Source organism: Rhineura floridana, chromosome 11 (assembly GCF_030035675.1).
Source record: "Rhineura floridana isolate rRhiFlo1 chromosome 11, rRhiFlo1.hap2, whole genome shotgun sequence".
Lineage (NCBI taxonomy): Eukaryota > Metazoa > Chordata > Lepidosauria > Squamata > Rhineuridae > Rhineura > Rhineura floridana.
Genome location: NC_084490.1, coordinates 1164054 through 1191448, shown reverse-complemented (window position 1 = coordinate 1191448; position 27395 = coordinate 1164054). Strand labels below are relative to the sequence as shown.

General features: G+C 52.5%; 1 protein-coding gene across 1 annotated transcript; it reads left to right on the top strand.

Moving 5' to 3' along the window:
* Positions 1 to 438: 438 nt before the first annotated feature.
* LOC133366230 (insulin receptor substrate 1-like) lies at positions 439 to 16631 on the top strand. Its single transcript, XM_061589093.1, has 4 exons — positions 439 to 816; positions 2292 to 3441; positions 8588 to 10351; positions 15865 to 16631. The coding sequence occupies exons 2-4, from the start codon at positions 3102 to 3104 to the stop codon at positions 15870 to 15872; spliced, it is 2112 nt and encodes a 703-aa protein (XP_061445077.1). The 5' UTR covers positions 439 to 816; positions 2292 to 3101; the 3' UTR covers positions 15873 to 16631.
* Positions 16632 to 27395: the final 10764 nt, after the last annotated feature.

The following is a 27395-nucleotide window of genomic DNA, read 5'->3' as shown; positions in this document are numbered from 1 at the left end:
TTGCAGTAATCCAAGCAGGAGGCTCCCAGGGGATGGATCCCCATCGCCAGACTTCCCCTGGTTGCCCACTGTGAGCAGCCAGATGCCAGGCTCGGGGGTTAGGGCTAGCTGGGGCCCTGCGCAGATTCCTGCGCAGAGAAAGACAGCGTTAAATGAATAAACAAACAAACAAAACAAGGAAGTTGGGGGTGCAGGGGGAGGGGAGAGAGAGGAGGGAAGGTGAGGGGGCCATGGGAAACTACAAAGAGGGCATGGTTTTAGCAGGCCCGCTCCCAAGATCCTAGTTTCAAGGGGGCTTGCGCAGGAGATCCTCCCGCTGGATCGGAGCCTGTGTGTGTGCATGCGCGCGCGCCTGCAAACACCGAATCGCGGCGACATTCCTTTGCGCGCCGCCCGCCACCTGTGAGTGGATCCTAAGCAGGTCCGAGAAGAAGGCTCGCCTGAGTCGGGCCGGGCGCTAGGACCGCGGCGGCGGCTGCAGCAGAGCCGTGCATAAATTCGGGGCTGGCGCGAGGCCGCTTGCAGTCGCACGAGGAGGGTAAACAAGGGCGGGAGGGGCGAGTGCGAGTGGGGCGAGTGCGAGTGGGGCGGCTCCTGCCCGGCGCCCTCCCTGGCCCCCCGCTGGCCAGCCCAGCCCAGCCTTGCAGAACGAGCCCCAGGCCCGGCCGCGGCGCGCAGGATCGTTGCGCCGCCGGTGCTTGCCAGTGCGCGGAGCCGCCTGGATCCCTTGCAGCCTCGGGAGAAGGCAGGGCCGCCCGCCTCGGCCGCAGGAGCAAGAGGAGAAGGCTTCGCAGGCAGGTCCAAGGAGAGCGTAAGGTGCGCGCGGCGGGGACTGCAACCCTGGCTCGGGTCTCCCCCCTTCCCCCGTTTGGCCGGAGGCGTGTCGACAGGACGGCGCCAAGTTCCGCTGCCCTCGTTTTCTCCTCCTTTGCAAGCCCTGCGCGATTTCTCTTGCATCTCCAGGGGACCATTGAGTGCCACCCCCCCCGCCTCTCTCTCTCTCCTTTTTTTTCCGTCTAGAAAACTCCCTCTTTTTTTTATTCATTTAAAAACCATTTGCTGTCTTGTCCTTTAAACGGCAGCTTTGCCCTTTTTTCTGCTCTTGCAACATTTGCAAAGGAAAAAAAAGTCTGGTGTGTGTGTGTGCGCGCATCAAACTGGCCACTTCTCCCCCCTTTCACCCAATCAGAATCGCTTTTGCACTCTTTTAAGGAATCTCTTGCTACAGATTTAAAGCAAGCTAGCCTGATTTCTCCAGTTTGCACATGAATTTTTCTTTTTTTAAAAAAAAGCACGCTTGGGTTAATCGAGAGCTATTTGCATGTAATTCCCTGGGATGCATCAATAGTGTTCCGGTTTTTCTAGGTTGGGCTCAGTGCCCCGGCTATGTGGCTGTTTTTATTCTGTGAAAGAAAAATTTAAAAACCACCAGGGGGCAGCTAAATTTTTCTCCTGGGGGGAAGAAGGGTATCCAAAAACTTGAATTCAACTCTGCAGTTTGCAATATCAAGGAGGACAGGAATCCAGATTTGCCAGAAAATGTGGTTGATATTTTGCCTTTAAAGCAGATACTCTGTGCTAAATGTTCATCTTTTATATACAATTTTGAAATGATGCAAGAGTTTCAGAAAAATCTCTGCTTGCCTTTGCTAACCTGAAGAGGTCTCCGGTGTTGGGCTGGTGCCTCCAAACGTCTCCCCCCCCCAAACCAGGTTAATGAAGAAAAAAACTTATTTGCATAATATTTCTTCTGTGGACTTAAGGAAACACCGGACCTAAACCCTCCCTTTCTGTGTCTCTGTTTCTTAATGCCATCCTTAAAAAATGATGTCTGAAAAACCTTTGCAATAAATCAGTCGGGGTTTTTTAAAGGGTGGGATCACAGCACAAACCTTTTTTTTATAGCTCTTAAGTCTACAGAGTGCACACACACACACAGGCATGGAAAAAACTGGCCTGATTTATTTTTCTCTTCCTGCTTTTTTTCTCCTTCTCTTCACATGTGACTTTTATTAAAAATAAAACTGGCAGTAGTTTTGCAAAAAGAGACTCTGTCTTGTGGCAAAGAGCTTCTATTCCAACACAAAAGGGAGGGGCAACTGAGGCTGTTGTTGCAAAGCAGTTCTTACAGTGGGGGTACCAACATGTTTTACACATTCTAGGCTCTTTAAAGAGACTCTTTCTGCATATTCCCTCACCAATTTTTTGTCTTAATTTTTCTTCTTTTGTAACTTTTTCATTTGTGTGAGTTGAAAGAGCCAGGCTGATGCGCTCATTTTTTTTTTCTCTAGAAAGAGGACCTGGCCTAAATCTCTGTCACCTGGAAGGTAGAAAGGAATCCTGTGCCAGCCTGAGAGTGAGGGCACTTGAGACCTTGCACCCCTTCTCTGGATGGCTGAGCTGCTTATCGATATGCTTGCAAGAAAATGAAGAGGATAATTAAAAGGAGTAGAAACAAAAGAGGCAGAATCTGGACAGGAAGTGTTGCTCTCTGAACCTCTCTGTCTCGATGCTTCAGAAGGGCTTTTCGGTGTTACAAAATCCAAACTGTGAGCCATCTTTTCAGGGAAACCCCCAAAGATAGTCTCTCTTGCTGGGTGCATGAGACTGGGTTGTGTGTTTCCTACACACACACACACACACACACACACACGCTCTTGAGAAGAGAACTCCTTCCTGAATCTGCAGACCATGAAGTGAATCTGTGGTGCCCCATTCGTGCCATTGGCTCCTCTGTCTCCTGGGCACCAGTGCAGAGGCCTCTCTTGCACCTGGTGTGCGTCTCTCTCTCTCTCTGCCTTTGTGCACAATATGCAGAAAAGTTTTTGGAGCAGCCTTGGGAGTGGTGCAAGTAGGTGCTAAACGAGCCAAGGTGGTACAGTTGATCACTAATGAGAAACTCCATGCTGCTTGTAAGAATACCTGTGGAGCCACTCTTGTATCCGTCGCTTTAGCAAAAGCCAGCAGTAGTTGTTCCTCCTGAGAAGCACTGTGTGGCGCGAGGGGCTGGACGTATGCACGTGGAGATCTCTGGGCAGCTGGCATGATCAGGGGTTGGGCAGAGGGCTTTGTCTCCTGGGCCGCCCCTTGACTGGCTCACGATGGAGCTCACTGCCTTCTCTGACGTCCACTTGTGCGGCTACCTGCGGAAGCAGAAGTCCCATCGCCGCCGGTACTTTGTGCTGCGCTGTGCGAGCGAGCGAGGGCCGCCTCGCCTCGAGTGCTACGAGAATGAAAAGAAGTTCCGCGCGGGGGGTCTCTGCTCACGCCCCAAAAGAATTTACCTCCTGGCCAGTGTGCTCAACATTAACAAGCGTGCGGATGCCCGCCACAGGTACCTCATTGTCCTCTATGGGCGCGATGGCACCTTTGGGGTGGCAGCGGAAGATGCTGATCAGCAGCAGATGTGGTACGCGGCAATGGTCGAGCTGCACGGCAAGGGTGAGTTGGAAGGGCTTGCAGGGGTGGTGTCCAGGTGGCACCTGGCAGGGGTGGGAGGCAGGCAGACATGATGCTGTTGGAACTGTGGGAGGTGCCTTGCCCCATGTAGCGCAGGGTTGCCTGTGTCAGCCTTGGCTAGCCTGGTGCCCTCCCGATGTTTTGGGCTGCAGCTGTAGACGGCATGGAAGGGCCATAGCTCAGTGGTAGAGGGCCTGCTTTGCATGCAAAAGATGCCAGGTTAGATCCTTGCCATCTCCAGGTAGGGCTACGAGAGAGAGACATACACACCTACCCAAAAGAAAAACCCTGGAGAGCTAGTTTTCTTGCTTTGAAAGCAGGAGCAAGTGGTTGGATGTGCCAGTGCCTGGTGAACCTCAGCAGTCCTCAGTCAACTTCCTGATCCCATTTCACAGATGGGCAAGCCTCTGCCTTCCCCCAGGCTACATAGGTGGGCCATGCAGACTTTGAATACAGATTTCCTGGGTCAAAGGGCAAGGCTGTAGCCAATGGAGCACAGAATAGGAAGTTCACAAAGTTGTTGTCCCGCCCCCACACCCTTCATGTTCCCACCTGGCCTCACAGCTGTTTCTGCAAGTGGGTTCTGCAGTTAGAAACTCCTGTCTGACCTGTCACCCAAACACCTGTTGACCAGCTCTTGATCCGTCAGCCCTCCTCCCCGTTTTCTCCCCTCCTTACCTTGCTCTGCTTCTCACAACCCACCAGCCAGGTAAGGCTGAGCTTCTTGCTTGCCCGGGGCCACCCAGTGAGCTTCATAGCTGAACCCGGGATGGGGAGGGCGACAGCACAGGGGAAGGAGGGTTGATCCCATGCCGGTCTGTGTCTGTACTGGAATTGTTTTATATGTCGTGTTGTTGCTGCCCTGGGCTCCTTTGACAGGAAGGGCAGGATAGAAATTTAATAAATAACAACATTCTTTGCTCAAAACCCTCTAATTTCCCCCCCTCCTCCCCTGAGCGTGGGGTAAGCAGCTATATAGGGTGGAGGGTTGGGAAGATGGATCTTGCATAATTATCGGCAGAGTTTGCAAACTGGCAGGCATCCGTGGCAAATTCCTGCGGTAGGATTTTGGGACCTCTTAACGTTTTGAAACTCTTCTGTCAGCATTTTAAGGCATCTGGATAATTGGTGTCTGGGATTATTTTAGCCTTGTTTTTCCTCCTCTGCTGAATACCTGAAATATGGTTAATAACTCCTGTTCTGCTTAAAATCTTCTGATGTTTTACAAATTTTTTTTGCATTGCAATCAATCAAGTGGTCAGAAGATAGGTTATCAAAAGAAAGAGGAGGTTTTTTTAGAAAATAAATGCAACTGCTTCTGTTCTTGGATCAACAATGTTGCTTAGGAACGTGGAAAGCAGCCTTACAGTGAGCCAGACCCTTCGCCCATCTAGCTCATTAGTGTCAACACTGACTGGCAGCAGCTCTCCAGGATTTCAAGCAGGGAGTCTCTCGCAGCCCTACCTAGAGATGCCATTGGGAGACTGAACCTGGGGCAAAACGGACACTCTGTTTCTGAGCTCTGCCCCTCCTTAAACATGTCAGGTATCTGAGGAAGTTGCCTTAGATATTGCTCGGGCAGGGGTTCTTCAAAGGAGAGGCTATGAAGCACATCAGGCTGGTTCCTTTCCCGGGTTTTATTTGGAGGGAGAGGCAAGATGCTAATAGCAAAGGCAACGTGGAAAGGAACGTGCAGGTGTAGTAAATGTGCATCCCTTTGGCTACGGGAACTCGGCTGCAGTGACGGCCGTGGCACCTACCTCAGTCTTTGCCCACAGAGAGGTTCCAGAGAACAGGGCTCCCTTGGAGCCTGTTGGGCTTGTGTGTCTTCCAGCGGTTGTAGTACATTTGCCAAATCCTGCTCACAGCCCTAATTCCTGCATCGTAGCTGCCTTTGATTTGTTCAGTCATTGCAGCTGCTTGTCTGGGACTCCCTCAAGCTTCCCAGGTAGTGTGGCGGAGGCCGTGGAGGCGGCCGGACCAGGGGAAGAGGCAGCGGCCACGATCTTCACTCCAGGCACCCCTGTGCATTGGCTTATGTGAGGTCTGGACCGGCTCTTTCCTTAATACTTCGCTTTTGAGCAAACGTAGCTCAAGGGCGGCTTGTAATAGCTCTTAGGAAATGCATGTCGTGGTTATAATATTTTTACAAGCAAGCCGTAAACAAGCAGGACTAAAATACATAAGAACACAAAGCTGCTGCACAAATAAAGCCGACATTTGCCTGCCTGCCCTTCCTCTCTTGCTGCAGCTGCTGCGCGCTCTAGTCTCCGTCCGTGCATGTGGCGGCCTCCTTCTGCCCAGGTGGCGGCATAGCTTTGTGGGGGAAGCTGGGGCAGAGACGGAGGGGAAGCTGGCATGTGGGGCTGGCTGAGGACAGACTGCAGTGCGGGCAGTGCAACATTTGCCCCCCTAGGCCGGCCTCCACTGGCTTCCGTGGCCGGCTTGCTGGCAGCAAGGCTCTGGGAGCATCAGGTGCAGCCAATGGCTGGTTTCCCTGAATGATTCTGCCTTGCCGTGAGCCTGCTTTCTCCAGCTTGGTGCCCACCAGCTGCTTTGGCCTACAACTTCCACCAGCCCCCCAGCCTGTTGGCCTCACCCCCTTCCCCTGGCAGGGGTGGCCTGGCTGGCGTGTCAAGGTCTCCTGATGGGAACATTCCCCTCCGTCTGCGCTCATTTGATGAACTTTCTCACCTTCTCACTGTTGCTCTCTCTGAAACGGGGCACAGTTCGTTCACTTGAAATCTGGGCCAAGGAGGCGGCTTCCTGCTAATTAGCGAGGCTCGCTGTGCCCTGCCCAGCGGCAGCTGCTGGCCAGCCAGCCAGGGTGGCTTAGACCTGGGGGGGAGGATCAGACCCTCATTAGGGCTCCCTCAGTGGAGAAGCAAGGCTGGCGACTGTCGGGAAGGTGCAGGCAGGTGCTCCGGAGAGGACCCAGGCGTCCTGGCTCTCGCAGCTTTCCCTTTTCATCACCTTCTCCCTTCCAGGCAAAATCTCAGCCCAGGGCCAGAGCCCCTGCTGCAAAATGCAGCCCCTTGGAAAGGGTCCCGGTAGCTCTGTAAGGAGACCATCTGCCCTGCATGCAGAAGGTCCCAGGTAATTCAGTCCCCAACGGCATCTCCAGGGAGGACGATCCGTGGTCTGAAACCCTGGAGAATTGCTGCCTGTCTGTGCAAACAATACTGAGCTAGATGGATCAATTGGTAGAGCAGCCTCCCCATTCTTCCTCCTCCTCCTGGGAGCCCCCACCTAGCCTAGGCGGGACTGGGGGGGGAGCAAATGTGCTGCTTGGGCTTTTGGTTTTGTGGGCCTTTGGGTCAGGGTGAGACTCTTGCACAACCAGCTGTCCCCTGGCACAGAGGTCTCTGTGTGTGCGCACACATGCGCACATGCACGGGAAGGAGTTGGTGCCGGCCTCCACGGCAAACCTTGGAACTGGATCAGAACAGCCCCAGTGCCAAGCTGCCGTCTGCTGAGTGGCGTGTGTGGCTGAACTTTGCTCCAGATGGGGCTGTGGCCACTTGATAGCAAGCCCAGCCATTCTGACACCTCGTCCCCGTGAGAGTTCCTTCGGGTCCAAACTCCTTCTTGTCTCTCTCCCCCCCAAGCTGTAATTCCCTCTGATGCCCCCCTCCCCAATTCTGTGGCTTGCGGTGTTGTGTTTTCTCGCTGTGTGTGTACACAGCTGGTATGCACTGCCTGGTACTCAATGTTCTTTCGTCTGGGGCTTATTCCCTGCTCCAGGCAGGGGGGAGAGTTGGCTCCTGCCAGGGCTAGGACTCCTGGGTTCTTCTGGCAGATGAGGAGGGGCGAGGTCTAGGTCCAGAGGCTTGAGGGAGGGGAGGGGGTGTGACACCATGGCGAAGGTGAACCCTGAAAGGGAGCCAGGAGTCCTCCCTCCCGCTTTCTCACCTGCTGTGGACACTTCTCCCACACACTCAACTGCACCCCACCACCCCCTGGCTTCTTCCTGGAACTATTTAGTTTAAACATTTGCTCTGTCTCCTGCACCCCAGAGTTCACCTCCGGGGAAATTATCCCGCTTGAGTCTCTGTGGCAACCGGCCGCATCTCTTCTCCCCCAGGTGACGTGGATAGATGCGGATGCGTTGCCAGGGTGCTGAGCTGTTTTTGGGTCTGTTTATTCTTTCCGCTTTCCACCCACCCACTTGCTTCACCTTGTTACCTCCCCTCCCACCTCCACCATTGTCCTCTCTGACTCCCCCCCAATCGGCCCACTGAATAACCAAGGCCTGTCTCATTGTTGCCTCATGCTGCATCCAGGCAAGGCTTCAATGGGATGAGGGGCTCAGAGGCGGCTGCAATGACACACAATGTAAATTGTCAAAACGCATCAAAGAATAAAATAAGAGGCAAAAATCTGGCCTTGGCGGGGTGAGGGGACCTTACCTATCTAACTGCTGGACCACTCCAGAGTCAACTGCAATTCAGCACAGGGTGAAGGTGAAGAATTACTGCTAGACTGCTGCAGCACTCTGCATGTGGGGCTGCCCTCGGTGACTGCCCAGAAGTAGAAAGTTTTAGTTAAGGCTTCTGGTGCAGGTTGGGCTGTAGTGGGGGGGGGGGCATGGATAAAACACTGCTAGTGCTGGATGTGGGTTGCCGTTGCCATAGGCACCCTGCACGTCACTCTCCCCTTTTATTTATTATTACATTTATATACCACCCCATAGCCGAAGCTCTCTGGGCGGTTTACAGCAATTAATTGGCCCCACGGGACTCTTCCCCTGCCCTGTGGGGCACTGTTGACTGATAAGGGTGCTCCTCTGCAAAGTCTCCGAGGATAACTCAGGTGCAAGGATAAGAGGAGCTCACCAGTCACCCTGTTCGCAGTGAACTCTGAGATGCAGCACTTTTGCTTACAATCTAAAATACCAGCACTGGCGACATGGCCAAGGAAGTGGTAGGCAGAGGGATCCCTTCCACTTGGTTGCAGGGCAAGGGTGACGCTGGGCACTTAGAGGTTTTCACCTTTCCTTCCTGAGCACCCTACAAGGTCCCTGGTCCTTCTGACGCCCCATCCAAGGGGGCCACCACCACATTACTAAAGTAGCCCCTGCATTGGTCTATTTCTTCTATAGCAAAGGTTCTGTCTTGTTCCCTCACAGGAAAAGTGTCCTCCGATGGCAACCGAGACACTGTGGTCCCCGGCCCAGCCTTCAAAGAGGTCTGGCAGGTCAGCCTACGCCCCCGAGGTTTGGGACACACCAAAAACCTCGCCGGCGCCTACCTCTTGTGCCTGACAGAGAAGACCATCAACTTTGTGAAGCTGAACTCCGACGTGGCCGCTGTGGTCCTTCAGCTGCTGAACGTCCGCCGCTGCGGCCACTCGGAGAACTACTTCTTCATGGAGGTCGGCCGCTCGGCGGTGACAGGCCCTGGGGAGCTGTGGATGCAAGTGGAGGATCTTGTGGTGGCGCAGAACATGCACGAAACGATCCTGGAGGCCATGAAGGCCTTGAGTGACGAGTTCCGTGTCCGCAGCAAGAGCGAGTCGCTGGCGTCCACACCCATCTCGGTGCCCCCTCGTCGACAGCACCTTAGCAATCCGCCGCCCAGCCAGGGTGCTTTCCCCTGGAGACCCCTCCCAGACGGCACGCCCTCCTTGAAGAGGAGCCCCATAGCCCTGGGGCAGAAAGGGTCGGGCCCCAGAAAGCCAGACTCCTTGAGTGATTACAGTGCCATCTCATCGGATGAAGGCGGGTCCAGCCCAGGGGAGTCGCGTCCCCCAAGCACTCCTGACCCGCTGAGTTACATGCTGGTGGGGGGTGAATTGGACTATATTAGCATGGGCAAGTTGGCGTCTTCAAATGGGCACTGCCTGGCCAAATGGGCATTGGGGGCAGGGACCAACAAGCGGGCATCTCTCCCGCCGATGGCACTGGATAAAGATACGCCCAGCTTGCCCCGGAAAACGCCAGCGCTCACGCCTGTGGCCGTCTCTGCCAGCTACCCAGAGGGGCTAAACCTTCGCAGTACGGATCCTGGCTACGTGGCCATGCTGCCAGGCGTGGCCGTGGGTACTGAGGACCGGGACTATGTCCCCATGACCCCCGGCAGTGTCTCGCCTCCCCAGGAAAGCGGGGGCTACATGCTGATGTCCCCCAGTGGGAGCTGCTCTCCAGATGTGCCCAGCCAGTGGGGGCCCAACAGTGGGGAGGGCAAATCTCTCAACAGCAGTGACTATATGAACATGTCCCCTGTCAGCCGCTCAGCGTCCAGCACCCCGCCAGAGTATAGCCCCCTGCCGGCCATCCCTGGCGGCGCCCCTTTCTACTCCCTGCCACGCTCCTACAAGCATGTCCCCAGGGTGATTCCGTGCCCCTTCAACCCAGGGCGCCTTTCTTGCTCCTCTTCCACCAGCTCAGAAAGTCTGGAGGAGTCGGCTGGCGTCCCTGGCCGCTCGCTTAGCCTGTTCTTTGGCCTGTCCAGAGGCAGGCGGGAGGTGCCCGCTGCACCCAGGAGCCCCGGGGAATACGTCAGCATCGGGTACGGCCCCCGAGCTACCGCCGACTACGTCAGTATGGACGTCCGGGCCCTGCCAGCAGAGTCCAGCAGGGGGGTGGCCATGCCCGACAGCTATGCAGAGATGGCACCAGGTGCCCGTCTGGTGCGAGCGTGCCCTCAAGGGAGGCGGCGCCACTGTTCGGAGACGTTCCCAGAAGTGGAGAGGAGCGGGGCGCTGCCATGTGAGGCGCAAACCGAACCGGGGCTGAACTACATTGACCTCGACCTGGTGAACGAGACAGCCCCTGCCCTGTGCCCCTCTGCTGCCCCCGACCAGGCAGGGCTGCTCCATAGCTATGCCAGCATCGACTTCCACCGCTCTGGGGAGCTCCGTGGATGCAGGGGGGCAGACAGCGAGGGCGCAGGTGAGTGAACGAGAGTTGGATGTGCGTGTTGTGAAGAGTGTGTTTGGATAGAGGGAATATTGGCTGCTGGCAGGCATTTGTTGAGGGTTTGGGGGCATGGAAGTGGGGTGGCCTCAGTCCCCCCCATCTGTGCCATGGGGACAGTGTTAGCCCATGGGTACCGTTCTGCAGTAACCTTACAGAATTGTTGCAAGGGTTGCAACAAGGGGCCCACCTGCACCAGACACTTAAAGCAGCATTGTACCATTTTAAACAGCCATGGCTTCCCCTCCAAGGAATCCTGGGAAATGTAGTTTGTTAAGGGTGCTGGGCATTGTTAGGGGACCTCTATTCCCCTGCCATGGTGGTTTAGCAGTCAGTCCCCCTTCCTCCAGGGAACTCTGGGAATTGTAGCTCTGAGAGGTAGCGGCAACTGGTGGATCCATGTCAGTGGGGCAGCAGAATCCACTCTGTGTTTTAACCTGAACTTTCAAAGGAGCCTTGGATGGAACCGATTCCACTGCCCCATTGACATGGCTGCCACTGCTTTGAGCAGGGAATATGGTTCTCCTAACAACTCTCAGTTAGAACAAATTAAACCAGAATTGTCACTAGAAGCTAAAATGTTGAAACTGAGGTTATCATCCTTTGGATGCATAATGAGAAGACATGATTCACTAGAAAAGACCAAAATGCTGGGAAAAACGGAAGGGAGTCGAAAAAGAGGAAGGCCAAACAAGAGATGGGTTGATTCCATAAAGGAAGCCACAGACCTGAACCTACAAGATCTGAACAGGGTGGTTCATGACAGATGCTGTTGCAGGTCGCTGATTCAGAGGGTCGCCATAAGTCGTGATCGACTCGAAGGCACATAACAACAACAACAAACAACTCTCAGCACCTTTCACAAACTACAGTTCCCAGGACTCTTCGACTATTTCCAACACTGGAAGCCTTCAAGAGGCAGCTGGACAGCCATCTGTCGGGAGTGCTTTGATTTGGATTCCTGCATTGAGCAGGGGGTGGACTTGGTGGCCTTATAGGCCCCTTCCAACTCTACTATGATTCTATTTAAAGTGGTGTGATACTGCTTTAAGCATTGGGTAAAGGTGGTCCTAAGGCAGTGCATGTGAAGAAGCACTTTGAGTGCTCTGAAGTGCCAAGTGAGCATTGGGCACAGTCAGCCTCCTTGTGTTGGGCTGCCATGCAGGCTTAATCGCACCAGTTGTGTGTTGAGCCAAGACTCTGCCGGTGGTGGGGCTGGGACTGTGCCCCAGAGAGAACTCTGCTTCCCCTCTCTGTAAATCTGGGGGGGATTCTCTTCTGTCCCCCCCCCCTCATGCCCACTCTGGGCCTTCTGCAGGGTGCTGCTCCCTCCGTTCCTTCTCTGTTTTGTGCTCACAGATGTGCAGCTGAAGAGATCCACCTTTCCCTTGCTGCTGTCCCACCGAAAAAGATACGGAAGTATTTATTAGGTGCTATTAAAAGACTCTTCCTGGCCTGACATGTTGATATATACGAGGTGTGGGAAGTAGGTCACTGCCAGGCCTGGATCTGGATACTCCTGAATCCGGGGCCCCTTTGATGTGGGGCCTGCAGGTCTCTGTATGAGTCAGGAAGCTGATGCAGGTCAAGTCATCGGCTGCTGCTGGGCCTGCATTCGGCTAGGGAAGCCACTTGGAGCAGGGGCCGTTGCACTGCACAGCATTCTCAAGTCACATAGTTACTTGCCCTGCGTCTGCAGGATACGGTGGGAAAGGACACACACACACCCTGGAGCTTTCAACAGACTATCCGTCCCTGACCTGCTGCCCTCCAGATGTTTTGAACTGCAACAGATGTGCTGGCTGGGGCTGATGGGGTTTGTAGTCCATCTAGAGGGCACCAGGTTGGGGAGGGCTTAGCTAGACCAACCATCTTTCGTCTTTTTCTCAACCTGTTTTGGAGCATGCTTAATCTCATCTGGATCTGTAATACCTTTAAGCATTATTAGCAGGCTTGCTTTGAGGGTCCCCCGAATGTAAGGTGGGTGAATCCAGGCTTCTGAGTAATGCAGATCTCTTCATCAGGAAGCTCCAGAAGGAGGCTTTTGCTTGTGGAAAACCCAGCATCTCATTCTCAGCCCAGTGGGGGTAGCCCTCTTGCTTTTGCTCTGAGTTGAGCGTAGAAAGACCCCTTCCCACATTTCCTTTAAGGCTGATGTCCCTTGGTCTTCCCTCATGTCCTGTCTGCCTCCCAAAGGCCCTGGTGAGGCTCATCTGGTTGCACTGCAGACGGAAAGCACCTCCGGTGCTGTACGCAGGTGCCTCTGTGCAGCTGAACCTCTGGCTGCTCCTCACTTTCTGCCTGGCGCGTGGGGGGTGGCGATATTCTTGGGCAAGGCTGAGTGGAGCCGGGCTGAGAGGTGGACTCAGTGGCCCTCCCAACATCCTTTTTGACTTCTGCATCTGTGTACAAAACGGCAGACTTGGAAGTGTGGGGTGTCCTGATGAATCTCAGCCCTCCTGCTCCTGTTAACCCCCCGTGTCTTCATTTCAGCTCTCTAATTTAGAGAGGCATTTTACAACTGCAAATGCCTCAGTGGCTGCCAGAAGGATTAAATTAAGGCTGTTCTTGCAGGGCCAAGATCGCTTGACACCATGAGGGTCTGCAAGATCCTTCTCTCCAGGGACAGGCAGAAGCATTTGGGGCTTGAAAAAGGGGCAAGTGTTTAAAGTGATGCACGGCACGAGAAAAATGGAGAAAGATTTGATTTCTTCCTCTGATAGTACTAGAATGTAGAGGTCATCTATCAGAACAGGCAAGAGTCCTTTGCACTGTTCATAGCTCATGGAACTCTCTGCCTCAGGATGTACGTGATGGCAGCCACTGGCTTACCTAGACAGCTTTAATGGTGAATTAGACTTTCATGGATTTGCTGGGGAAGGGTTGCAGCTCTTTTGGACTACATCTCCCATCAGCCCCCAGCCAGCACGACAGAGCTGCAATTTCCAGACTTCCCTGGGAAGAAGGATTGATTATTGTTAAACCACTCTGGAAATGGTGTCTTTGTGGCGAGGACAGAGGTCTCCTAATGGCTCTCAGCTCCCCTAACAAACTACAGTTCCCGGGATTATCAGGGGGAAGTGATGGCTTTTTTAAAGAGACGAGATACAGCTTTGAATGCATAGTGCGGCTGGGGGCTGGGTTTGGGGGAAGGAGGGAAGGGAATGGAGGAAGGGCCCCCAGCTTTCCAAATCCTCTCCTGCCCCCTGTTAAAATTCCTCTCTATATTTATCGCGTTTCTCCGACAGCTGAGGCTGCTTTGCAGTCCCTGGAGGGGCCGCCCCCCTCTCCTCTTGCATCCGGGGCATTGCTTTCGGGGGGGGGGGGCTGCCTTTTGCTTCCTCTTCTCGGCCTTCTTTCCCATGGAACATCCACCTCTCTCTCCCCCCATCAGTTCATTCTAGCTTTCCTCTTGCCATTTAAGCCATCTTCTCCCCCAGGTCTCCCCCCCGCCCCCCCTGCATCCTTAAACGTGGTTCCATTTGTGTGGATTTTGATAATGGGGTCTCTGTTTATCTCGCCCCCTTCCTCTTCGGCTGATCTGGGCCATAGGACTGGTGTTTCTTTTAATAATCCTGGGACGTTATTCCCAAACTGTAAATTCATGCCAGGGCGGGCCCTCCTAGGCGCGCGCAGCTCTGCTCCCTTACAACGTTTGGATTTTCCTTTTTATCAGTTACTCCAGAAACGTGGCTGCTTGTTGCGTTTAACTAGAGGCGCAGTTATTGAGACACATCTCTGTTTTGTGGCCTGCCTCGCCCCCTTTGCCTAAGTGGGAGAGGGGTAGAGTTGTGGGGCTGGATCTTGCCCTTGTGGCAATGGCCTTCACACTGGTGTGCCATGAGTGAGGTCTGCAGGGTTCTGCAAAAAAATTGGACAACCATTTTTAAAGTGAGGGTTGGTTGGTTGATTTTTTTGGAGTGGAGGGGCTACATTTCCTGAATGTGCCATTCTTGTGGTGGGGGGCTGGTCTGAGCTAAGAGTCTATTCCAAGAGCCCCACTCCCAATGTGAAGTAGGGATGGAGTCCCCCTGAGCATGTGCAGAGTGTTCTTTTCTCCAGCTGCCTGTGCCTTTGTCCAATTCCTACCCCATCATCAGACTTCTGCGTCCAGTGGAGGGAGCGTCTTGTGGCTGTGTGTATGTGCGCACTGTGGGGACATGTGAAGTCTCTTTCTTTGTCCTGCCTTTGCGGGGGGTGGGAAAGAGTGTCTTGTCCTTTTCCAGACAGATAACTTATAAATTGAATTCTCTCTCTCTCTCTGCCTTTTTTCCCCTGTTTAAAGCCCAGTTTCACATTCCCAGGCATCCATTAAACTCACTGGGTGACCTTGAACTAAGGGCATTGACTCTCACTCTGATCTATCTATTTATCAAACTTATGTCCTGCTGTTCCTCCCAAAGGGGCCCAGGCCGCCAAACAAATGATAAAGCACATAAAAAAATATTTTTTTAAAGCCTACCTCAAAGGGTTGTTGGGAGGCTGAGCAGGGGTGTGACTTCCTTGTTGTCCGTCTTCCAGCTCACAACTCCCCTGCCGAAGGCTTGGGTTTGGCCACAGGTTAGTCACAGGTTTGCTGGAGTCTGGTGTCTTCTTTCCTCAGAAAACACCCCTCACACCCCACCCCCAAAATAATGATTTTTCTTCTTCTGGATTTGGGGATTTTTTAAAAAATGGTGGCTTGCATATGTTTAGCATTCCAGCTGTTCTGGCTGTGTCCTGGGGTGGGGGCGGTGGGTCTCCCAGCAAGCCCTCCACTCCAATGAGTAAGGAGATTTAAGAGTGCAGCAAGAGCCCCGCAGCAGCGGCAGCTGGATTGGGCCAAAGCCCCCCCCATCGCGTCCAGCTTCCTGTTCTGACAGAGGCCAGCCAGGTGCCCCAGTGGGGGAAGCCCACATGTTGGACCTGAGTGCCCACTAGCCGAGATTCAGTGGCCTGCTAGCATAGAGCTGCCTTGGCTAGTAGCCATTGACAGCCTTATCCTCCATCATGGCTGCCAACCTTACATGGCTCTGGAAGACGAGGTTTAGAGCTGGTCCACGAGGAGAATGAAGCTCTGCACTGTCTTTAGGAGCAGAGCTAGGAAGGCTCTGCTTGTCATTTGTTGGGGAGCACCAGTGCAGGGGGGGGGAGTTCTCCTGTGTGCTCGTGCCCCTTTGGGCTTCCCATCAACGGCATCCGGTTGGGCAAGATGGGCCCCTTTGGGTTAGTCCAGCAGCCAGACTCTCCTTCTGGCATTCTATGCCAACCTGGTGCCCTGCAGCTGTTCTGGACGACTGTCCCCGTCAGCCCCAGCCAGCACACCACAGCCTGGCTACACTTGGCCCTGTTTCCTACTGGCCTCCCGTTGAGTGGGGTGGGGGCTTGCCCAGGACCTCCTGACTGAGCACAGACCTTTCTCGGCAGGGCCATCTCCAGCTACAGCTGTTGCTCAGCTGACCCTTCAGGGCCAGAACTGACCCCCCCTTTCCCCCTCTCTTTTATTTCAGATTCCTGATCCTGCCAGAAGGAACCGTCTTGCGGTCACTCAAGCTGGCCTTTGTGCTTGGTTTTGCACCGTAGCAATTTTGCATCCTGTTCTTTCTCCCCCTTGTCTGTCCTTGTGTTGCAGCCTCTTGATGCCAAGTGCCTTGTGGGGGTTTCTGCGCCCTCCCCCAAACAAGGGAAGCCTCTGGAATAGTGCCCTGCCCCACTTCCCACCAAAGATGAGTGTGTGTTTATTTGGGGGGGGGGAGCTCTCTGTGTGGGGCCACCTGCAAGCAGGCATAGCTCCTTGGATATGCAGTCGGATTTCGTTGGGGAAACGAAGAGTGTGTGAATCCCAGAAATAATTTCTTGATTTGGAAGCGCAGGGGGGGACACGAAACGGGGAGAGTGCTTTTTGATGCTTGGGGAGGAGGCGGAGCCTTTCTGCACTCATCTTGGGTTGGTGTCCTTTGTGATCAAGTCCCCATTTCATCAGTCCCATCAAATAAATACGCACACAGGCCGCCTCCCTCCCACGACTCAAGTGCCTGAGTTCACCCTCCTCAAGGCCCAACAAGCCCCCCCCCACTACAGCAGTTTGCAGAAAGAGCCCTAAGTGACTGCTCTAGGAGAAGAGTGCTGTGGGGGTATGTTTTGGGGGACAAGCACCCCTTACTCAAAACTTCTTGCCCACCCTGTAATGCCTAGCAATTCCTCTTCTCTGCTAGCTGTTGGGAACTGGCTCCATTTGCTTTTCTGATATCTGGAAATAAAGATTTTCAGTATGGAAGAGAGACGCTTTGTTATGTGATGAAAAGGGGATGGTTGTATCCTTCAAAGGCAGGCGGATGGGCGGGCGGGCGCTTCTTTCCTGAGGCGGGCATTCCTCTTCTGCCCTTCCCCACTTGAGACAGAGGCCCAGAGCCAGCCTGGATCAGGGTGTGGCCCCTGCCCCCCTCAGGCAGCCAGCAGGGGTTGCTCAAAATGGGAAGGGGCTGGTTGCCTTCATGGCAAATGGCCAGTGGTCCCCACTGCACCCTTCCTGCACCATGATGTTTCCTGAGCTGGGGGAGATCACATTTCAGCCCGAGGGCTGCATCTCTGTCCCGGCACCCTTCCAGTGGAAGGAAGGGGGGGCCTGGGGAACAGCCCCAAGGGCCAGCTGGAGAAGCCTGGACAGCCACATTGGGCTTCTTGGTTCTCCAAACCCTGGTCTAAGCCCTTTTAAAACCATCTAAGAAGAATCCCCACAGCCCTACTCACAGAGGGTCGTCTCATGGGACTTGCTTGACCCTCTTCCTGCTCGCTTTCTCCTAGGTGAGTGATGGGGCTGGCAACAGTTGTGTTTCAGAGGATGCGTTTGCAGCAGTGATTCTCTGTTTGGTTGAACTAGAGTTGGGCTTTGGATATGGAAGTACTATGTACTACAGAATAATGGGCTCAAGTTGCAGGAAGCCAGATTTTGACTGGACATCAGGAAAAACTTCCTAACTGTTAGAGCCATACGACAATGGAACCAATTACCTAGAGAGATAGTGGGCTGTCCGACACTGGAGGCATTCAAGAGGCAGCTGGACAGCCATCTGTCGGGAATGCTTTGATTTGGACTCCTGCATTGCGCAGGGGGTTGGACTTGATGGCCTTATAGGTCCCTTCCAACTCTATGATTCTATGTATGTTTATCTTTTCAGGGACTTGCCATGTTGGGGGGGTTGTTGGTGTGGTGGTTTCACACAAAGCCTCTCTGTGAGACCCCCCTCCTTTATTCATCACTGAAGCAGCTGTGTGACCCTAGAAAACAGCACAAGTGAGACAACTCTCCATGGAATCGTTGGAAGTGAGATTTTTGAGTCATACAGAATTCTATTTCGGGCAAAAACAACACATGCACCACCCAAAATGGGTATATATTTGGCTGCAAACCCAGCAGCTGTGATAAAAAGTAAATTTGCTTTGTAAAGGAGGAAAGAATAACTACATTACTGAGATAAGTTTTTTACCACTGGCTGAGTTTGTTCAGCAAACGTAAGATTTTGAACCCAGCTCCAGCTGCAATCAATTTTAAGTAGCTAGATGAAACACAAAAGTCAGAGAGATGGGCATGGGGGAATTTCAGGGTTAGGGTCAAACTCTGGATGCAGAGGGAGAAAAGCAGCTGAAGTCAGCTGGATCCCTGTGCTGATGGAAGGCCGCAGCTGTGCAGGTTACCTGATCTGTGAGGAGCAAATAAAAGGGACTGCCAGAAATTTGGGAAAGAGGAGACGGGAGCAGAGTGGCTAGTAGCCTGGGGCCTGTGGGAACCTCCCCCTTCAGCTGCCTCTGACTGACAGCTTTTTGTGGTGGGAAATGGGAGAGGGCAGGTGATGGATTGGGACACGCTAGCAGAGCAGGGGCCTTGGGGGGGAGGGGCAATAAACAGGGCGAAGGTGTGACTGGGCTGGATATTCTCAGATGAAGTCTACATCCTTCTCTAAATTGCACAGAATTCTTCAGCAAGCATGGTGATCTGTGTTTCCAGAAAGCTTGTTCCCTGAACCCTAGTCCAAGATAATGCACCTTCAGGGCACAGAGGCCAGCCTTGTGCCCCTCAGAAGTTTGCACCGACAACTCGCATCAGCACAGCCATGCTGGTTGGGAACTGTAGCCCAAAACATCTGGAGGGCATCAGGTTGGCAAAGGCTGGCCTAGGCTTTCTGTGGGCCATGCTGCAACCATGCAACCTGCAATTAAAATACATTAATTTTAAAAATCTTAATAATCTCTTGTTTGGAACACTAAGACCCTCCGTGGCGCAGAGTGGTAAGCAGCGGTAACACAGCCGAAGCGGAAGGAGGAAGTCGAATCTCCGGTAAAAGGGGTCGAGGTCCACTCAGCCTTCCATCCATCCGTGGTCGGTAAAATGAGTACCCGGTATATGCTGGGGGGTAAAGAAAGGCCGGGGACAGAACTGGCAATCCCACCCCATATACTGTATACTGTCTGCCTAGTAAACGTTGTAAGACGTAACCCTAAGAGTCGGAAACAACTCGCACAACAAGCGCGGAGACACCTTTACCTTTTTAGAACACTAGGGAGTGCCTCTGAGCAAGGGTGGAGTATCATTCTGCCCGTTAGGTAGACCAGCTCAGAGGTAGACTTTGCCCCTCACCTCCCCTGCTTAGAAACCAAGTTATTTTTGCCAGGAGGGAGACTTGCTCCTCAGAAATTGCTGTCATAAAGAGGCCCTTGGTATGTGACCACAAAGGTAGGTTTCCATCTTTACACTCTGAGGCAGCCAAGTGGGTCCTGTAACATTTCTAGAGCATTTACGTCTCTGAAATGCAAACAGCAGAGGAGGGCCTTGGGAGCAGATGGTCACGCCCAGCACCACGGAACATGTTCTCAGAGCCTGGTTGCTGTCCTCCAACAGCTACAGCAAAAGGCAGGAGCTGAGTGGCAGAAGCGTGGCAGCGCCTTTGCGGTATGATGCATGAATTCTTGTCCGGGATCCTGGCATTTGTGTGCAGGGTCTGGCATGGTGCATTTTTCCCAGTGAGATACCTCCCTTGGACACTATTAAGCCCCAAAGCCATGAGAGAGGAAAGCTAAAACATATCACAAAAATAGTAAGCTTTTGAGTTCAACAGGGCTCTTTTTCTTACACGATGTAAGCAAAACAAATAGGGCAGCCACTTCACACATCCCCCCTCAAAAAAACAGCATGCGTTTGAAATGTGCATGTACTAATTTGCATGTACAAGATGCACACTTAGAAATAATTACTATAATTGAAATAAAAATGCATCCCTTGCCACACAGGGGGGGGGGACAGTGAGCAGGTGACCTGTGTGCCTGCTCAGTCTGCGGTCCAGATGGGGCAACTTCAAGGCCCTTCTTGCTATCCCTTCTTGGGGGGGGGGTCTATCTCTGAACTGGATGCAGACCAGCAAGCCCTTCAAAGAGGGGACTGGCCTCTCTAAAGATGAGACCCCAGAACCTGCCTTCTGCCAAGTCAGACCATTAGGGTCCATCTGGCTCAGTATTGCCTGCACTGACCCCGCAGGCACTGTTGGGGATTGGACCTTGGACTGCCTGTGCGCAAAGCAGGTGCTCTGCCACTCAGCTGTGACCTTTCCCAGGGGTGTGTCTGACAATTTTTACAAACTGGGAGCTCAAAAGCGAAGCGGTGAAGATGGAATCCCAGAGGGGTTGTTAGGCAGACTTCATCAGATGAGCCCAAGGATCATATAATAGGATTGTAGAGTTGGAAGGGGTCTGTAAGGCCATTCAGTCCAACCCCCTGCTCAATGCGGGAATCCAAATCAAAGCATTCCTGACAGATGGCTGTCCAGCTGCCTCTTGAATGCCTCCAGTGTCGGAGAGCCCACTACCTCTCTAGGTCACTGGTTCCATTGTCGTATGGCTCTAACAGTTAGGAAGTTTTTCCTGATGTCTAGTCAAAATCTGGCTTCCTGCAACTTGAGCCCATTATTCCGTGTTCTACACTCTGGGATGATTGAGAAGAAATCCTGGCCCTCCTCTATGTGACAACCGTTCATGTACTTGAAGAGTGCTATCCTATCTCCCCTCAGTCTTCTCCAGGCTAAACATGCCCAGTTCTTTCAGTCTCTCCTCATAGGGCTTTCTTTCCAGTCCCCTGATCATCCTTGTTGCCCTCCTCTGAACCTGTTCCAGTTTGTCTGCATCCTTCTGAAAGGGGGGTGGGTAGGGGGAGTTGCTTTGCCTTCCAGATACTGAGACTCCTAACAGACAGGATGGCCAACGGTTGGCCAGGCATGATGAGAGCCCAGCAACATCTGGAAGGGCCCAAGTGTCCCTCCCTCCTGAGTTAGGCCTGCCAGGTGCAAAACAGCTCAGGTGGAGCAGAGGGCTGCCCAAACATGACTTTGTGTTTTCCCCTTAATTTGAAATTATCCGGGCCCACTCCAAAGTGTTGGTTAAACAGCACAGGCTGTGCGGCCATGTGCCCCATAAGAATATCACTTCTGTCTGCCCAGCAAACCATTCCTTGGAATAGCCAGTGAGAGACTTCTGGGATGCTTCGGCCCTTGTTCTCCCTCCCCCCCCCCTCCAAATTATCTTTCCAGTTTAGCCTGAGCCACAAAACTCCTCTTGAGTTCAACCACCAGTGAGATGCTGCCCTCTGGTGACTGCTGCTGCTCATGACGTTTGCAGTAGGTTCCATCCAAACCAGAGATTACTGTGAATTTCTGAGGTGAAAGGACATCTCAATCATGCCTGGCCTTGGTCCAGGGCAGCGGCGGGGAGGTCATAACCTTCACCATATGCTTTGTGTTGCCAGTTATTAGGCCAATGCTCAGCCCTGGAAGACATTACTATAGGACAGAGTAGCTCTAGTGCAGAGGTTGGCAACGTGGTGCCCCACAGATGTTGCTGGATCCCCCCAACTCCCGTCATCCTCGACCATTGGCCATGCTGGGTGCTGGGAACTGGAGTCCAGCAACCTCTAGAGGATGCCATATTAGCTACCTTTGCCCTAAGGCATGTGCAGAGTGCCTCTCAGACCTGAACTTACAAGATCTGAACAGGGTGGTTCATGACAGATGATCTTGGAGGTCGCTGATTCAGAGGGTCGCCATGAGTCGTAACTGACTTGAAGGCACATCACACCAACAAAATTGTATAGGAGCTTTCAGGACTGAATCTAATCCCCAGGGCATCTAGGCCACCACAAGTGCCTGGCCCTGTGAGAGAGGTGTGTGTGTGGGGGTCCTTTTCTTTCCCCCCTCCCCCTATTGTATGATGGCCTCCCTTATTGCCCAGCAACCAGCGGGGAGGGAGGGAGGTTCTGGAATCCAGCTCAGAACTGGTGCCTAGACGTTTTGTGTACACTTATGGGACAGATGGTTGTATGGGCCCTGGGGCTTTTGATGAACAGTAGCCTGTGGGGCGCAAGTGGGGCACAGCGGCCCCAGTGGTACCATGGGGGGCTGGACCGCCCCTATGGGATGACCTTGGCCCCCTCCCAGATGCGCCTGGGCTTCATCCACAACGCTCAGACCCTCCTGGGGTATTGCTACTGGGTCATCATCGGGACCTTGGCAGCCATGGCCATCTACACAGCCGTCTTCTTCACAAAACAAGTTCTCAGGGCACAGAAGGTAAGGGGTTTTGGGGGGGAGCAGAGGGCAGCCGCTGGCCGAGGGGAGAAAGACTCATACTGCCATGTCCATCACTTGATTCCTTGTTTGGTACCCAAAGGGGGGGGATCTTACTCTTCCTATGGTTGGGGGTGGGTGGGTATCTGATGCCACTTTAAAATGGGGAAGGGGATTGCGTACAGTGTCAGTGACCCCATCCACCCTGGAAACCTAGCGGGGGGGCATCTGAGGCAGTGTTTTAATTAACACCAAGTGCATTGCCACCATCTTTATTTATTTGACTAAATTTGGATCCTACCATTCCTCCCAAGGAAGCACAAGATGGCAAGCATCGACATGTTAAAAGTCACGCAATTTAAACATCAAGTAAAACCATACTTAAAATGATTAAAAACAAATCCACCCTATTGTGGCTTCTACAGACAAAATGGGATGGAGATCCCTTGGGGTGTCAGGAGTTAAAGTGCTGAGCTTGGACCTGGGAGACTAGGGTTCAGACTTCCACTCGCCCATAAAGCCTGTTGGGGGTGAACTTGGAACAGCTGCTGTCTTTCAGACTACCTACCTCACAGGGCTGTTGTGGAGGGGAGTAGGGTATGCCACTGTTCTCCAACCTTATGTCCCCAGATGTTGTTGGACTACACCTCCCATCAACCCCAGCCAGCTTAGCCAATGGCCAAGGACGATGGGAGTTGTAGTCCAACAACATCTGGGGATCTCAAGGCTGAAGAACAGCGATGTACAGTGAGTTTCTTGGTGGAAAGGCGGGATGTAAGTTGTGGGGCACAGAGACTTCTGCCATTTCATGGGAACTTGGAGTGAGTGGGGCTGTGGAACTCTCCATCTCATTATAGGAGGGCCAGGGTCTCACTCTCCTATTCCTTTCCCCAGAAGCAAAGTAAGACTGAACCATCCCAGCAAGGAGACCCTGAAGAGGTGGCGCTAATGGAGGCACTGCACCTGTTGGATGCCGTGATGGAGAAGACGTGGAGCCACCTGCAGCGGCTGGAGAGGAGGCGGGGAAGCCAGAGGGCAGCCAAGGCTTTCAGCTGAGAGGGATGGGAACCGGACGGGTCATGTTGGAGTAAAGCTCCCTTAGCAGCAGAATGTTCCTCTGTGGCTAGTCCAAGAATTAATTGCAAGGATGGCTTTGTTTCGTTTTGAGTTTTATACCTTTGCAGACTAGAAAGGGCCTAGAGACCACTGTGTCGCTCAAGCCTCCATTTCGCCTCACCCAGCAGCGTCTGCTGGGAAGAGGAAGCTGCCTGCTAGAGTCAGACGCTCTGCCTGAGTGCAATGTCTGCACCGACTGGCAGCAACGGCTCTCCAGGCCTTCCCAACCCTCCCTCTTTAAACCGGGCCCTTCTGCATGCAAAGTTACAGCCGCTCTCTAGGGAGCAAGTATCACATTATAGTGTGGAGAAAGTGGTTGGGGAATGCTTTTCTCCCTCCCTTGTGACGTTAGAGCTCCCCAGTCATCCAACAACCAACTTTGGGAGGCTCAGGTGAGACACAAGCAAACGCATTTGCCCACAAGGCAGAATTTCCTTTATGGAATCACGGACATAAAATGCAGCCATAGCTAGTGGCTTGTTTTGGCTTTAAAAGGGATGTAGCCAAAGACTCTCAGGGGCTCCTGAAGGGTAGGCAGGGAACCCCCATGTTCAGAGACAGTCTGTCACTGAAAACCAGTTGCTGGGGGAGACCAACAAATGGCCCAGGGTACAGAAGGCAGCTGCGGCCTTGTCTTCCCAAGACAGACACCCCTCGGCCTGGTCCAGCACGACTCTTGCTGGACCTCCCCCTATTTGCCTCTTCCTAATTCTGGTCTGGAGCTTCCAAGTGACAGGGAGTTCCACAGGCTGCCTCTTGACTGCCCTCCAAGGCAACAAAAAATGATTTGCAACTCTGCCCTGAAACTGTTAAAACTTTTGAGAGTCAAAGTTCTTTTGATTCCACCCCCCCCTCCAAGGCACCAACAGTAAAGGGTCACTTCACCCCTTCTACCACCTGCATGCACTGGCCACCCTTCTGGAGCTCAGCCCTGCCTGGGGCCTTGCTCCTCACCAGAGCAGCCCTGCTGGGTCAGGCTGAAGAGGTTCCACATGATCTGGCCTGATGGGAAGGGTTGAACCTCAGGCAGCAGAGCGTCTGCTTGGCATTCAGGTTCCATGCCCAGTGGCACTGCCAGGTAGGTTTAGGGAAGCCTTCCTGCTTCAAACTCTGCACGTATGCTGCCAGTCAGTGTTGAGAATACTGGACTACATGGAGCAAGGATCTGATTGGATGAGGCTATAGCTCAGGGGCACAGCATCTGCTTTGGACGCAGACAGTCCCAGATCCAATCCTGGCTAAGAGCATCTCCAGATAGCTGTGGAAATGTCTCCTGCCTAAAATCCTGGACAGCTGCTGCTGGCCACTGTAGAGAATAGTGAGAGGTACTTGGACCCCCATTGGCCTGAACTGATGGAAGGCAGCTTCCTGCACTGATCTGCAGATGCCCCAAAGAGAAGCCTGCAAGCAGGATCAAGCACAACAGCAGGACTCTCTCAGTTGTTGCCGCAATTCCTGGCAACTGGCGTCCAGAGGCCAACAGCCTCCAATGGTGGTGGGAGAACATAGCCGTTGTGGGCTTGTAGCCACTGAGAGCCTTTTCCTCTTGTAAAGCCCTCCAAGTTGGTGGCTGTCACTGCCTCCCGTGGGAGCGAATCCCATCATTTAACAATGCCCTGCCTGAAGAGGGACTTTCCTTTGTCTGTCCTAAATCCTCCAGCATTCAGCTTCGCTGGATGTCCACAAGTTCCAGTTATGCAAGAGCGAGAAACACTTTTCTCTGTCCGCATTCTCCATGCCGTGCATCATTTTATACACTTCTGTCATGACACCTCTTAACTCTCAGTTTCTCTCAATGAAAATACCCCACATGCGGCAGCCTTTCCTGCTGTTGCTCCATCCCCTGGGAAAATCCTGGTTGCCCTTTTCTGAACCTTTTCCAACTCTACAATAGCCTATTAAAGGGAGAGGTGACCAGAAGTGTACACAGCCATTCTAAAACACCCATTCACCCAATTTGAAGCAAATCTTTTGGAGGTCCTTGAAATCTCTTTTTGTTTTAACAACCCTGAACAATTTAGCATCATCAGCAACCTTGGCCACCTCACTGCTCACCCCTAATTCTAGATCATTCATGAACAAGTTAAAAAGCACAGGTCCCAATACCAATCCTCGGGGGACTCTACTTTCTGTTGCAGAGTAGTGAAATTAGAGCGTCTGAGTGAGCTTTGTGTATCTGAATCTTTGTTAAAGATTACAGCTCCCCTGGAATTAGTCAGAGACTTTAAGCTTTAAAATAAGAAATAACTACTTTATTCTGGAAGTACATACTTGATAGGAAAGAGTTCTACATCTAGCTAACTAGCTAAGTTGGAGATGCAAACACTGAGCCTAGTGTTTGCCCTCATGCTGGGAGGAGAGGGAGAGACAAAGGGAAGATGTCTGCTCTCCCTCTCAAGAGAAAGGAGGAGGAAGGAGATGGGAAGATGGGGTCAACATCCTCTGCATATCAGTCTAGCAGGTAGGGAGAGACAGCAGGAGATCAAAGGATAGATATTAGCCTAGCAATCAGGAGGTCTCCTCTCTAGCTACCCTTTTTAACCCGATGCAACCTCAACCCACAAGTTGGAGTTGAACCACATATCCCAACACTTTCTACAGCCCTCCACTGGGAGAACTTCCATTTATTCCTGCTCTCTGCTTCCTGCTACTTAACCAGTTCCTGATCCACAAGAGGGCCTCTCCTCTTACCCCATGACTTGTTTTTATTTATTTATTTTATTTATTTATTGAATTTGTTTACCGTCCCATAGCCAAAGCTCTCTGGGCAGTTTACAACAATTAAAAACATTAAAAACAAATACACAAATTTAAAAACACATTTTTTAAAAAGCAATTTAAAAGACAATTTATGGAGCACTGACAGCTATAAGAAGTTTTGGGGAGGGACTTTGGACAGGTCAAGCATATAAGGGTTACTGCCTCACCCCTTTACCCATACTTGTTGACACTCAAAGAACTCTACAAAAGGCGAGTTCATGTAACGCCTGTGGCAGCCAATTCTTCTTCAGCAAGACTGCTTCTATATGCTTGGTAATTTTATCTTTAATCATGCATTCAGCCACTTCTCCCTAGGAGACTACATTAAGCTAACTAGCATGAACTTTGCTCAATCCCATCTTAGAAGCTGGTGTTACATTAGCCCCTTTCCAGTCCTCAGCCAACAGAAGCCAATGTTAGGGATAAACAACATGCTTTGCTTAAAAGACCAGCAATTTCACATTTCAGTTCTTTAATTGCTCATACCAGCTGGATCTAGTGACTTGCTTATTTTTAATTATACACTGGCCTGGTTCCAACGTCACTTTAACTGCAGTTAAATTAAAACTATGGTTTAAAATGTGGACATGGTGGCAGGCTGGTGCAGGCCACTGAAATGGCTGGCAATTTGCTTCACCCCTCCTGGTCCCCCACTCCTTCCGCCGCCATTACAACAAAATCCGGCTCCGTGTCCCCCAAATAATCCATAAACCATGAGCCAAGAACAACCATAAGTTAACGCTTGGGGTTTGTTTAGACATCACACGAAGCCAGACCATGGCTATGTTCCTGGCAGCACAGCAGGACGCCAGCAGGCTGCACCACATTTAAACCATAGTTTAGCTTGAAAAACGGAAATGGCCTGCCTTCAAGTTGATCCCGACTTACGGCTACCCTCTGAATAGGGATTTCATGGTAAGTGATATTCAGAGGAGGTTTCCCATTGCCTTCCTCTGAGGCTAGTCCTCCCCAGCTGGCTAGGGCCTGCTCAGCTTGCCACAGCTGCACAAGCCAGCCCCTGCCTTGTCCACAACTGCCAGCTGGGGGGCAACTGGGCTCCTTGGGACTCTGCAGCTTGCCCATGGCTGCACAGGTGGCAGGGCACATAACCCCTGAGCCACTCCCTGTGGGATGATCTTTAGCTGGCCCTTGACATCCAGGAGACACGAGCGGGGATTTGAACTCACAGACTCTGGACTCCCAGCCAGGCTCTCCTCCCCACTGTGCTATACCAGCTGTTTAAAATGACATGCAAAGGAGGCCACCAGTATATCTGTTCCTCACAGAGAAGTTGCTCTAGCCATCTAATCATTTGGATCACCCTCTTCTGCCCTTTCTCTGTTAGATAAAAAGGGGTGGGGGAATTTGTGGGTTACCCAATGGCATGCTTCATATGCTCAGAGGCATATGCTCAGAGTTCCTTAGGAATGATCCTCCCCACCCTTGGGGCCGAGTCTATCCTTGAAAACATGTTTCATGGCTGGGAATTCAACCCTTGCCCAGCATAGGAGAATGGATTTCCACCCCGATATCTCAAGAGTTCTCCCTAGTGCTAGCAA